Source organism: Silurus aristotelis (genome assembly GCF_946808225.1).
Source record: "Silurus aristotelis genome assembly, chromosome: 7".
In the NCBI taxonomy this organism is placed as follows: Eukaryota; Metazoa; Chordata; class Actinopteri; order Siluriformes; family Siluridae; genus Silurus; species Silurus aristotelis.
The window spans coordinates 20,968,776-20,981,359 of NC_139580.1; the positions used below are offsets into that span (position 1 = coordinate 20,968,776).

Below are 12,584 nucleotides of genomic sequence, written 5' to 3' on the forward strand. Positions count from 1 at the left end.
ATCTAGATTAGAGCCATTATTAAATGACACAAGCGCTGAATGTCAGTCAGGCTGTGCTGCTTTTATGTGTTGTACTGAACAAATTTGACAAGGCTGACAAGACTTGTCTATGTCTATAGATAGTTTTGTTAACTTCTATAAAATGTCTACATTGAACTATACATGTAAGTTACAACAAAAGCAAACAAAAATCTTAGACTTTACCGTATTTAAAGAAGAAATGGTGCCCAAGTTTTTTTATATTTTACTTCTCATATTACAAACCACACATACACACATAAAGAATGATTAGAATCTGGTTACCCTTTGAGGGGGGGGGGGGGTATTTTCTTCAGTAGGAGTAAACTTGTCTAGTTGATTTGCATGATATGATCTCAATGTAATAATCATAAACCTTCATTGCAAGTTCCTTTGATGAAAAATTGTACAAAAGATTTTTGTACTGTAAGGATTTATTCTTATAAGTAAAACAGTTCAGATTTTTAGAATACAGTGTAAACTATTTTTCTGTGTAACACTTTATAAAAACAATCTTTATCAGGGTTACAAAAAGTTACTGAAATAGAAACCAAATGCACTGATTTAATGCATGTTACATCATATGATATAAAAAAAAAAAAAGGTTATGTAAGTTGTACCTTAATAACGAATGTAATAACCATTTATACCATACTTATGCACTGTGTACAGTGATTGCTTCACAGTCCATTACTGCCTGCTGTGTGGACATGAAGGGAAAAAACCAGTAGACGCTGAATGACTTGAATGGACGTTACGTTTCTGCATGGATCTGATCTATTTAATTTGTAAGTGCCCTTGTATATAAATGTATATAGATCTCCGCTCTCTAACTTATTTTGTTTGACACAATTTTTATTTTTATGATAGGTCTGAGGCATTTGCATTTGCTTAAATTGATAGTTTATTAGTCTAACAAATCTCACTGGTTCTACGCTGGAAGAAAGACAGGCAAAAGTTCACCAAGCAGAGCTACATTATTTGCTTTTATTTTCACCCCGGCACATCACATCACCGGGAAGGTTATGGGTGTTAAATCTTGAACTGGATGCAAAATTATGTGGTATAGTGAGCAAAAATGTATTATGTTTTATGTCTGTCCAGGTTTGTGAGGTAACATGTAAAGTCACATCCATGCAGTGGCAGGGCATGCATTTGGTACCTGGGCCTTCATTGACAATTTACCCCACTTAATCTACCTCTTAATACCACCACTATCACATCGCAATTATAGAAACCATCAATACTACAAAAAATGCAATATAACAACACGTGGCATTACAGGGAGAGGCATTTCTCATATAGAGGGTGAATATCATTTTACTAAAGCAAGCTCTATTATTAGACGGATGTAGCACATGTAGGATGTTTTGGGGACAAAGTGAGAGAGGACCGATTGAGATGGTTTGGACATGAGCAGAGGAGGGACATGGGGTATATCAGTAGGAGAATGCTGAGGATAGAGCCACCAGGAAGAAGGAAAAGAGGAAGACCAAGGAGGAGGTTTATGGATGTGTTGGGGAAAGACTTGCAGGTAGTTGGTTTAAAAGAGGCAGATGTAGAGGACAGAGTAGTATGAAGCTGAATGATCCGCTGTGGCGAACCCTTAATGGGAGAAGCTGAAAGAAGAAAAAGAAGCCCCAAACTTCTACACTACAATGGCAGCTGTGCCACCTACATCATCTGAAGCAGTTCAGAATCAATATTTGTCTAATAACATGACAAAAACATTGAAAATGTAAATAAAATACAACCTACTCACCAGAGATGCAGTCTCATAATTTGCACCGCTCCTCAGAGGTTGCAATCCAGTGGTACCGCTCGTAGCTACTGGTCTGGAAGTGGTGAACTAACCTTTTACTGGGCTGAGACAAGCTAGCTAGCTTCGGGTTTGGCCGACCTCTTTTCACGATGTCTAGCTTTTCTTGAAAATGGATTTTTGAGAGTGTCCGAGACCAAATAAATGTATCTTCCTCCGTCAGCCATTGTGGGCATAAAAAAGTGTAACTCAAATGTATTAATGTGTGCAGAGCACTACAGATGTGTTTTGCCTTGTGAGACGAATTTGAAATTTGATTGGTTAAAGAAACAGAGCTATTTATTATAAAGATTAAGGTAAAAAGGCCAGCAGTACAGACTTTGAAGGCCCTGGGCAGATTAGATTGACAAGGCAGCACATAGAGCCTGAAATCTGATTGGACAAAAAATCTAATATCCACATACACGTACTGAATGCAGTGCAGCCAAAAGAACGCTATGAAATGAAGTGAATAAACTGTTGGGAATAAATTAATAAAATTTTATAGAACAAATATTAGAATTTATTTTGTAAATGTAGGTCAGTGCCTCTGATAGTGTTTAGGCCAGCAGAGAAGGCTTTATACATATATATATATATATATATATATATATATATATATATATATATATATATATATATATATATATATATATATACTACTACTACTACTACTACTACTAATAATAATACATACATACACATCTATCTATCTATCTATCTATCTATCTATCTATCTATCTATCTATCTATCTATCTATCTATCTATCTATCTATCTATCTATCTATCTATCTATCTATCTATCTATCTATCTATCACACACAATTTAGAACTAAAAATTAAGCTCAGTGATGAATGCAACATGTAATTATAATGTAAAATGCTTTTTTTTCCATTATTGCTTTTCCCTGTTTGCGTTAACGTACTTATTGTTGGTGAACAACAGCGCCCCCGTCCGCCCACAGGTCTGTAAGTGTACGGTAACTACAACTACAATCGCTTGGACTACAATCGTTTGGACTACAAATCCCACAAGCAGCGTGACGTTCCCTCTCTGTCATCACGCATACATAAAAACAAGGATGATTTTGCTAGAATGCACAACTTCATTACTGTAACTAGATCAGTCTACATTAAAAAGGAATTTAAAAGCAAATATCCTTCTTAACATTTTTGTTTTTTTCTTAAAACTTACTGTCACGTTTTATTATTAAGAACTAAAAGCTTGGCAAGAGAATATTGATATAATTCCTGTTTGTGCTGTTGATATATTTCTCAGTGATCGCCTTCGGCACCGGAAGTATGGCCGTTTCCGAGTGGCGTTTATCGCTGAAGTTACTGGACCAGCCTTCCCTTCCCAAGTCACTGCTTCAGTTTCCAGAGGCAGAGCCCGGTGATGTTCCTCCTGGTCAGTACCGCGTTGCGACTCTTAAACAGCTCGTTTCAGTGCAGTTACCGGACGCGATTCCAGATCCTGAGCTTATAGGTGGGTTAATCACGGCTATACTCTTCAGTACCTTTTCTGAGCCCCAGGAACACAACGCACCTCTGTTATATGTTCATTGCAGAGCTCGTTTACTGTGGCAGGAAGCTGAGGGATGAACTCACTTTAGACTCTTACGGCATCCTATCAGGATCAACAGTCCACATCCTGAGAAAGTCATGGCCAGAACCTGAGATCCAAGCAGGTAGACCTCTGTGGTTACACTTATCTACAGTATTGGGTGTTTTTATTCTAACATCCATCCATCCATCCATCCATCCATCCATCCATCCATCCATCCATCAGCTAGTAAATTTTATCCTGGGAACACTCACAATTCACACTTATTCACATCTTCAAAGCAAATCCTTTGAAAGTACACCTTTTATATTTCGACTTGAGTAAAACTAAAATATATTTATTATAAATATTATATATATATATAATCACTTGTCAGTTCACTGTTTCCTTGTCCTGCACATCAGATCTTTTAAATGTGAGAGTTTCCCGTTGTTGCAGTGAAAATGCAAATGCAGTGAGACTCTGCAGAAACTCTATCCAGAAGTTTTGTACAGGTTTTTGTTTGGAATTGTTTTTAAATGTAATCCTTCTTGTATTATTTTAGAGGCAGTGGACAGGGGGGCGGCTGCAAGAGAATTTCGTGTCCTGCTGGCAGCTCTTCACACCAGCACAGCCTACAGAGACTCGGTAAGATCTGTCGTTGCACCAGTCATGCATTCCCTGTGGAGGAAGTGATGTGCTTTAGATTAGATTAGATTAGATTAGATTGAACTTTATTGTCATTACACATGTACAAGTACAAGGCAACGAAATGCACTTTGGGTCTAACCAGAGTGCAATAACAGCAAGTGCAGGATATATAGTTTTTACATGAATTTACATAGTTACATAAAATGAAATATAGACTATAAACAGTAATTTAAAGATGTATATGTACTATAAAAGTAGTATACAGATGAATATATATGTACTAAAAACATAATATACAGATTAATATATATATATATATATATGTACTATGAATATAATTACAGATGAATATGTATATATATATGTACTATGAACAATAATATACACATGAATATATATATGTATTGTGAACATGATATACAGATGCCTATTACTATACACAGAGAACGGGTATATATACAATGGTGATAAGTTAATGGTGAGCAGCAATACAAAAAAGAGCAGTGTGCAAATGAGCAAAGGTTTGTGTAAACAGTCCGTGCAATAACAAAGTGTGAGGTGAGAAATGATCAGTGTCTTGGTGAGCATAAGTTTTTGTTCAGACAGTCCATTAGCAAAGTGACGGAGTGTGAGGTGTGGGGGGAAATGTGGTATTATATCAGCGACGGGCAGAGTTCAGTAAAGAGACAGCTCTAGGAAAAAAGCTGTTCTTTAGTCTGCTGGTCTTGGTCCGGAGGCACCTGTAACGCCTGCCGGAAGGCAGAAGAGTAAACAGTCTGGGGGCGGGATGAGAGGAGTCCTTAAGAATGCTGCGAGCTCGACGCTGACAGCAATTCTTTTGGATGTCCTCCATGGCTGGCAGTGAAGTCCCTGTGATGCGCTGGGCAGTTTTCACCACCTGCTGCAGTGCCTTGTGTTCTGCAACAGAGCAGCTCCCATACCATACTGTGACACAGCTGGTCGGGATGCTTTCTATTGCGCAGCGGTAGAAGTTCACCAGGATATCCGAGGAGAGCTGATTTTTCTTAAGTGTCCTCAGGAAAAAGAGGCGCTGGTGAGCCTTCTTGACCAGGCTGGAGGTGTTGATGTTCCAGGACAGGTCCGGCAAGATGTGGATCCCCAGGAACTTGAAACTGGAGACGCGCTCAACAGCCATCCCATTGATGTGGGTGGTGTCATGTGTGCCTCTTGCCTCCTTCCTGAAGTCCACAATAAGCTTCTTTGTCTTGAAGGTGTTAAGGAGCAGGTTATTGTTATTGCACCATGTGGCTAGGTGCTGGATCTCCTCCCTGTAGGCAGTCTCATCATTGTTGGTGATGAGACCGATCATGGTAGTGTCATCTGCAAACTTGATGATGGAGTTAGATCCATTCACAGGCCTGCAGTCAGAGGTGAAGAGGTAGTAGAGGAAGGGGCTCAGCACACAGCCCTGTGGTACACCAGTGTTGAGTGTGATGGTGTTGGAGCAGATGGAGCCAGATACTCAGGGCATGTGCTGAGCAGCTCGCTGGGGTCTTTACTGACATCTTCAACCTGTCTCTTGCCCAAGCAGCTGTTCCCACTTGCTTTAAATGCACGTCCATTGTGCCAGTGCCAAAACACTCCAACCCAACGTGCCTGAACAGGGAATACGGGGATGATGTCTGGTCCAGCGGCTTTGTGAGCGCTGATCCGGCCCAGTGCATTGCAGACATCTGTGGAGGAGAGTTTGATTGGAGAGTGATCAGCCGAGAGTTTGAGCTTTGTGGCTTTGTTTAGTAACAACGGTGGTGTGTGTATTCAGGTTTTTAAGATGCTGAACAACAAGGAGTCTTTGGATCAAATCATTGTGGCGACACCCGGACTGAGTGGTGATCCCGTAGCCCTAGGTATGCTCGCTTTTCATTTATAATTTTAAGATCTAGCGTTGATTAATTATTTATTGCTGTGCCGAGGGGACAAAGTGTATATCTTGATGTTGGAATACAGTTTTACAGTCACAGCTTAAAGTTGACATGCTCATTGAAGCACCTGGTTTTAAAATAAGTGTTGTCTTTTAGGTGTGCTTCAAGACAAGGACCTCTTTATGCAATTCTCTGATCCGAACATGCTCGACATGTGAGTAAAACAGGGGGCATATTTAAAAAAATACTTTCCGGGTTTCATTGATTTTCTGTATGTAAGCATTTATAAAGGCATGGCTTCATGCCCTGTCCTGCTGGGCTATGATGTTTTTAAAATAATACATGCAGTAAATTAAAAGTAGTTTTATTTCACCGTTATTTTGTGCCTCTGCTAGGTTGATTAGCTCTCACCCAACATTGGTTAATGCCATTATTCTGGTGCTACATTCTGTAGCTGGCAGTGTTCCCACCCAGCAGAGTGCTGGCTCCTCTAGAAATGTTTCCTCCAGCTCCTACAGTGATATGCCAGGTAAAACATGCTTTTAAGTTAAGATCATTAATTTATGATTGCCTTTAGTAATCTGCTTCCAGGTTGACAGCTGAATACTGTATCTTTTAAGATTTAGGGTTTGTTATTTTATGGATTCTCCTTGGGACAAAAATCCTTTTGAATTAAGTTTTGGGGTCCTCTATACACTATAAAACATTGGTGCTACATTTTGAAAAAGTAACTGTGTTCTCAGTGCTGAACTGTATAGAAATACTTCTGCTTTGTATTTCGAAAATCATGAACACAATTACTTGTGTCATGTCTGCTTAATTCTGCCTACTATCAAAGACATAACCAAATTGTATCTGCCTAAAAAGTCTAAAAGTCGCATTTATGATGATGATCCAGAATCATGATACTTAAAGCTCTACAAAAAAATTTGTCCCATCTGCAGGTGGTTTTCTTTTTGAAGGCATGTCGGATGATGAGGAAGATTTCCAATCGGTAAGTTGTTCATTTGAAGACACATCTAACTAAATATAGGTATAGCCTTTTGTTCTTCTCAGTTGACTTCTCTGACCTGCAACAGGGGACTCGCAGTGGGCCATCCTCAGGTTCTGCAGGTTCTTCAGGTCTGAGACCTGCTACTTTAGGTTACAGAGGAGCAGTAGGGCCCAGGCCAATTACACAGAGTGAACTTGCAACAGCTCTGGCCCTAGCCAGCACCCCAGAAAGCAGCGCTGTTACACCTACCATCGGAAATCAGGTAACTCATTTTGGACAATTGAGATCATTTTGAGTGAATGCAAAAACTAACTGCATTTGCTCCATGTAAAATACAAAATGGTTTATAATCATATCTAAAATGAACATTCATCCAAACATGCAGCAGCTTAACTTACATGCAGAGAGTAATCTTATCTAGACACTTATACGGTTAGTGGCGGTTGAGTAAACTGGGGTCGAATAAACCTGAATTATTGGTAAAATAACAACAGGTATTTCATCATTTTTGACACAAACTTCACCTTTACTTTTTATAGTGATTAATATCACGTGATGGTAACAGGGCCAGGTTTTTAGGTGCTTATATTTGTACCTGTTCAATTTGCACATTCTGATATGTATTTCAACATCCTCACTAGGGAGCTTCTTCAGGGGTTTCCCCTATCCCTGCAGGAACTCCAATAACAAATGACCTTTTTAACCAGGCCCTGCAGCAAGCCATACAGGTGTCTAGCATATCATCTCTGCAAGTAAGTACTTACAAATGTTCTCATCATCATATCATTTTCATAAGACGTGTATCCTGATATGTAGTTTATTTGATTTTAATGAGAAAGCTTCAATTATAATGCTTCTAGAAAGCTATAATGCCTCCTAAAAATGTTGAAATGCACCTATGCTTCGGGGTTGCTCTTGCTGATAAACAGTTCTTGTATGTGCATGCCATAAACGGATGAATTGGGATCTGTGTGTGTTTAGAGTCAGTGGCAATCTCAGCTCCAGCAACTGCGTGATATGGGAATTCAGGATGAGGAGCTGATTCTGCGAGCCCTACAGGCCACGGGAGGAGACATCCAAGCTGCCCTAGAGCTCATATTTGCAGGTGGAGCTTCATGAGATGCTGCATACCTAAAGAATGTATTCTAATATTTGTTCAGTAGACGTATACATAGTTCTTAAATATTTTTAAGTGAAATGCTGTTCAAAAATTTTCCCCAGCATGCTGATATTTTATTCATTTTAATGTTATTGATTTCTGAATATACAATCAATTTCAGAATTAGAAGTACCCCACAAAGAACTGCTGTTTTGGTAGGAGGGGTGGCACACTGTCAATCACAGAAACATTAGTCAATCATGGGTGTCTAGGGATGGTGGTTTTTGCCTTCTCCTGCAGGCATGAGCTCACAGTGTGTATGAATTTCTAAAGATTGGTGTCATGGGTTTGAGATGAAGCGTGTGTTACCATCTACCATCCCTGATTGGAAGCACAATGACATACGGATTTTTATTTTTATTTTTTTTGTTTTTTTGTATTTTGGGTAGGGACCATTTTGAAACCTAACCACACTTACTATCTGTTATCACTTTCACTGTTTTCGTAGAGAAATTATTTATATTATAAAATATTTTAAGCAATGTTCTTTATGTTCTTAGGTTGTGCATTTGTCTGCATCAATTTAGATTTTCAGTTTGGTTAAAGTCTGGAGACTGAGATGGTCATTGCAAAACATTGTGGGGTTTTTGTTTTGTATATTGCTTTCATCTGTTTGTTAAAAGCTGTATCAGTATATACTTAACAGAATTTATAATGCTCTCAGTATTTACAAGACCTGCTGGACCAGAATGTTGTGAAACGATCTAAGGAAGGGGCTCATTCTTCCAGGGTTTTTTCTGCTGTGAAAGTGATATTTTGGAAAAGAAAAAAAAAATTACTCTTAGAGTCAATTCTAAAACTGTGATGCAACAGGGAACAGGTTCCTAGGGACCTTTACTTTTATGCATATATATATATATATAATTATGGTCAGTCTGAATACTGGATTTTAAAAGGCTAGAGGGTGTTTGTTGAACGCACAGGTAGTTCTCACCAGTTTAATTACTGTTCTAGGCTAATTATCTGAATAGTTTTAACCACAACACACAGTCACGATTGCATATAGACAGACTGCTATAGTAAACAGTTTCTACTTACATCACTTTAATAGATTGATTATTTTTGCCTTTTAATTATGTAATGAATAATGCAATTTTCAGGACACAAGACACAAGAGGAATTTGATGAACTGGTGAAGATGGCAATAAAGTGAGAAAGATAACAGGAAATGGCACAAGGAGTTAATACCAACAGCTTCATTACTAGTAGTAGTTCTAGATAGGACTAGTAGAAGTAGTACTAGATGCAGCACAGATGCACATAATTCACTTGAATAACTATTTATTATTGCACTACTTTATCTTTGTGCATGATTTAGCGCATGCAGAATTCAAGATGATGTAACAAAAACTAAATGAACAGTTATTTATATGTATTCAGATTATCAGTGACTTTAAATGACCAGAGCTGCTATGTGATAATTCACAGCTTTTTAATTGAATGCACTTTGCATAAGCAACTAGGTCATGCATTAAAACAATGTAATGCATACCAAGCAGTGGACTATCCTGTTTCTACCCACACTTTTACTTCATTCTGATGCTTGATGTGAACATTAACTGAAACTCTTGGCCTGAAGCTGCCTGATTTTCTGCATCGTGCTGCTGCCACATGACTAGATAACTGCATAAATCAGCATGTGTTCAGTTGTTCCTGTTGAAGTATGTGATATGCTGTGGTGTGTATTATAAAAATAATCATGATAATAATAATATTAAATAACGAAGCTTGACAAGAATGACAGTTTGCAATTATTTGTATTATTCCTGAGTTTTCATTCATTTTGGCACATATATTTTGGAGAGAAAATTATCTGGATATCTTGATGATCATTTTTGGGAAGGTGTAAATTATTTTTGAGTGCACTGTATTGTGTCTTGCTACATATGTCATTGTTAAAATTGGCATTTTGTTATTATTGTTGTATTTTGTCGTAAATGTATTTTTTTTAGTTATAGGGAATTAACCTCAAAGTTATAAACAAAATTATGTATTCATCCAGAATATGTAATATGGTGGGTTTGTTTCTTTTCCACTTGTCACATGAATTAAAAAAAGGAACAAAAAAAGTAAGTTTTTATACAGTAATTGGAAAGTAATTACACGCACGCACGCACACACACACACACACAAACACACAGAGTGCACATTAAACATATTACAACATCCAGTTGATGTTGCATATGGTACATGTTATTCATTTCTAAATGATACTATATAATACTTCATTATATAGTATCATATCAATAAAAAAGATCAGCAAAGTTCTACATTACTGAGCTTATTGTTCTAAAAAAAAAAAGGTTTAATACGTTCATGTCACTGCTGTATTGTGACTAACGCCATGATGTCATTCAACCTCTTTTGTACCGAAAAAACATTCATTTGAAGTGCTGATGTTAGTGCAGTGATATCGTAAATGTTTTACTAGATCTTAGTGCTGCATTCGACACTATAGACCATGATCTTCTCCTAGATCGCTTACAAAATTACATCGGCATTCAGGGACAGGCTTTAAGATGGTTTAAATCCTACCTGTCTGATCGTTACCATTTTGTACACTTAAATGAATAGCTATCCAGGTTAATGCAAGTAAATTATGGGGTGCCACAAGGTCCAGTTCTAGGACTCCTGCTTTTCACAATATACATGCTTCCCCTGGGAAATATTATTAAAAGGTATGAGATTAGCTTTCACTGTTATGCTGATGATACCCAGCTATATATCTCATCGAAAAAAGACGACACAGCTTAATTGGCTCGAATAACTGAGTGTGTCAAAGAATTAAAAGACTGGCTGACTTATAACTTTCTATTATTATATTCTGATGACTGATATTTTGCTCACTGGCCCAAAAAAACAGTACAAAGAAGCTCCAGCATTTCAACCTGCATTTCGAAGGATGTACTGTAACTACTAGTTCAACAGTAAAACAGTTACAGTATTTTAGACAGCAACTTGTCTTTTAAAAATCACATCAACCATATTACAAAAACAGGCTTCTTTCATCTTAGAAATATTGCTAAGCTAAGAAACATGTTGTCTATATCTGATGCAGAGAAGCTCGTCCATGTGTTTATGTCCTCCAGACTGTACTATTGTAATGAAATACTGGGTTGTTGTCCTGCATCATTAATGAACAAGCTACAGTTTGTCCAGAATGCAGCAGCCAGAGTTCTCAGAAGGTCGAGAAAATATGATCAAATAACTCCAATCTTATCATCCCTACACTTGTTAAGTTTTGAATCGACTACAAACTACTGCTACTTACTTACAAAACACTAAATGGTTTAGCTCCCATGTATCTATCCAGTCTTCTAACACTTTACAATCAGTCATGCTCCCTGAGATCTCAAAACACGGGACTTCTAGTAGTTCGTTGAATACCAAAGTCCACTAAAGGTGGTAGAGCATTCTCACATTTAGCTCCTAAACTTTGGAACAGTCTTCCTGACAGTTTTCGGGGCTCAGACCCACTCTCCCAGTTTATGTGCAGATTAAAAACGTATATTTTTAGTGAGTTCTACACATAACACACATCACATGTCATAACCTTGTGCTCCAGTACATCTGATCAAATGCACATTATCAACTTTTGCTGTTAATATCATGAACAGCAGCTACGCTAATTCCTCTCCACTGCTTCTTTTTCTCTACCCATCCCGAGGCATCCTGAGGTTGCTCCAGTCCCAGTCACGTCCCACCTCATGAAGATTGTGGACCTTTAAAGATGTAGATGCCGAACTCGCAAACTTCCCGAGCCATCTAGAGACGTACCAGTGCCAACTGGATCCCATTTCATGTGGAATTTGGACATTGGACCTCTTTGAGTGTTTAAAGGCTCTGGCATGAAGAAGCTGGTGTTGGATCTGTAATGATCGCAAATGTTGAGCTATTTGATGAGTTGCTCAGTAGCTCCTAGTTTTATAACCACAAATGACTGTAAAAGACTGTAGAAAGGACATTACTCATAATCTTACATTCCAGTGCTCATGTTAGTTCTCACTCTCCAGTGTTCTGTATTGTTTAAAGATTTATGATCACAGTCTTGATATCACCCAAATGAGGATGGGTTCCCCTTTTGAGTCTGGTTCCTCTCAAGGTTTCTTCCTCATAACATCTAAGGGAGTTTTTCCTTGCCACAGTCGCCATGGCTGCTCATCGGGGATAAATACACATCGTTCACCTTAAACTCTTACATTCTGTAAAACTGCTTTGAGACAATGTCTGTTGAGAAAAGTGCTATAGAAATAAACTTGACAGATTGTAATTATTAGTATTCCTTACTCAACGTGATACTTTTAAATACTTAGAAATTGGTTTCAAATAAAAATATTCTTATTTAGTTTGAGTGACTATTAATTTTACACATACATTTTAATCTACTACTTCAATCTACAATCTACTATGGTAGAAAGAATGAAAGGATCTGAACAGACTTATCTGGCAACCCACAAAACTACTAGCGCCCTCCATAAATGAAATGTAGAGCTGGACATGGTCCATGGCTTGTATGTGTGACTGTAAACGAAAGACC

At 38.0% G+C, this 12,584-nt stretch overlaps 1 protein-coding gene across 3 annotated transcripts; it reads left to right on the forward strand.

Moving 5' to 3' along the window:
• Positions 1-2,862: 2,862 nt before the first annotated feature.
• On the forward strand, positions 2,863-8,678 carry ubl7a (ubiquitin-like 7a (bone marrow stromal cell-derived)). 3 transcript variants are annotated; one of them, XM_083546032.1, is made up of 11 exons: positions 2,863-2,931; positions 3,097-3,303; positions 3,386-3,505; positions 3,926-4,008; positions 5,795-5,879; positions 6,051-6,108; positions 6,290-6,423; positions 6,839-6,888; positions 6,974-7,150; positions 7,530-7,640; positions 7,870-8,678. In XM_083546032.1, exons 2-11 carry the CDS (start codon positions 3,120-3,122, stop codon positions 8,005-8,007), a joined length of 1,140 nt encoding a protein of 379 aa, XP_083402158.1. In that variant the 5' UTR covers positions 2,863-2,931; positions 3,097-3,119; the 3' UTR covers positions 8,008-8,678. The 3 variants fall into 3 exon arrangements, with proteins under 3 accessions (XP_083402158.1, XP_083402157.1, XP_083402159.1); XM_083546031.1 differs by having other exon boundaries at positions 2,870-3,303; XM_083546033.1 differs by lacking the exon at positions 7,530-7,640 and having other exon boundaries at positions 2,870-3,303.
• The last annotated feature ends 3,906 nt before the right edge of the window (positions 8,679-12,584 follow it).

Bases quoted from the DNA above. Each gene is read 5' to 3' on its own strand.
- ubl7a (XM_083546032.1), top strand. From the start codon at position 3,120: ATGGCCGTTTCCGAGTGGCGTTTATCGCTGAAGTTACTGGACCAGCCT. The intron at 6,424-6,838 runs GTAAAACATGCT...TCCCATCTGCAG, and splicing joins CTCCTACAGTGATATGCCAG to GTGGTTTTCTTTTTGAAGGC. The intron at 7,151-7,529 runs GTAACTCATTTT...CATCCTCACTAG, and splicing joins CACCTACCATCGGAAATCAG to GGAGCTTCTTCAGGGGTTTC.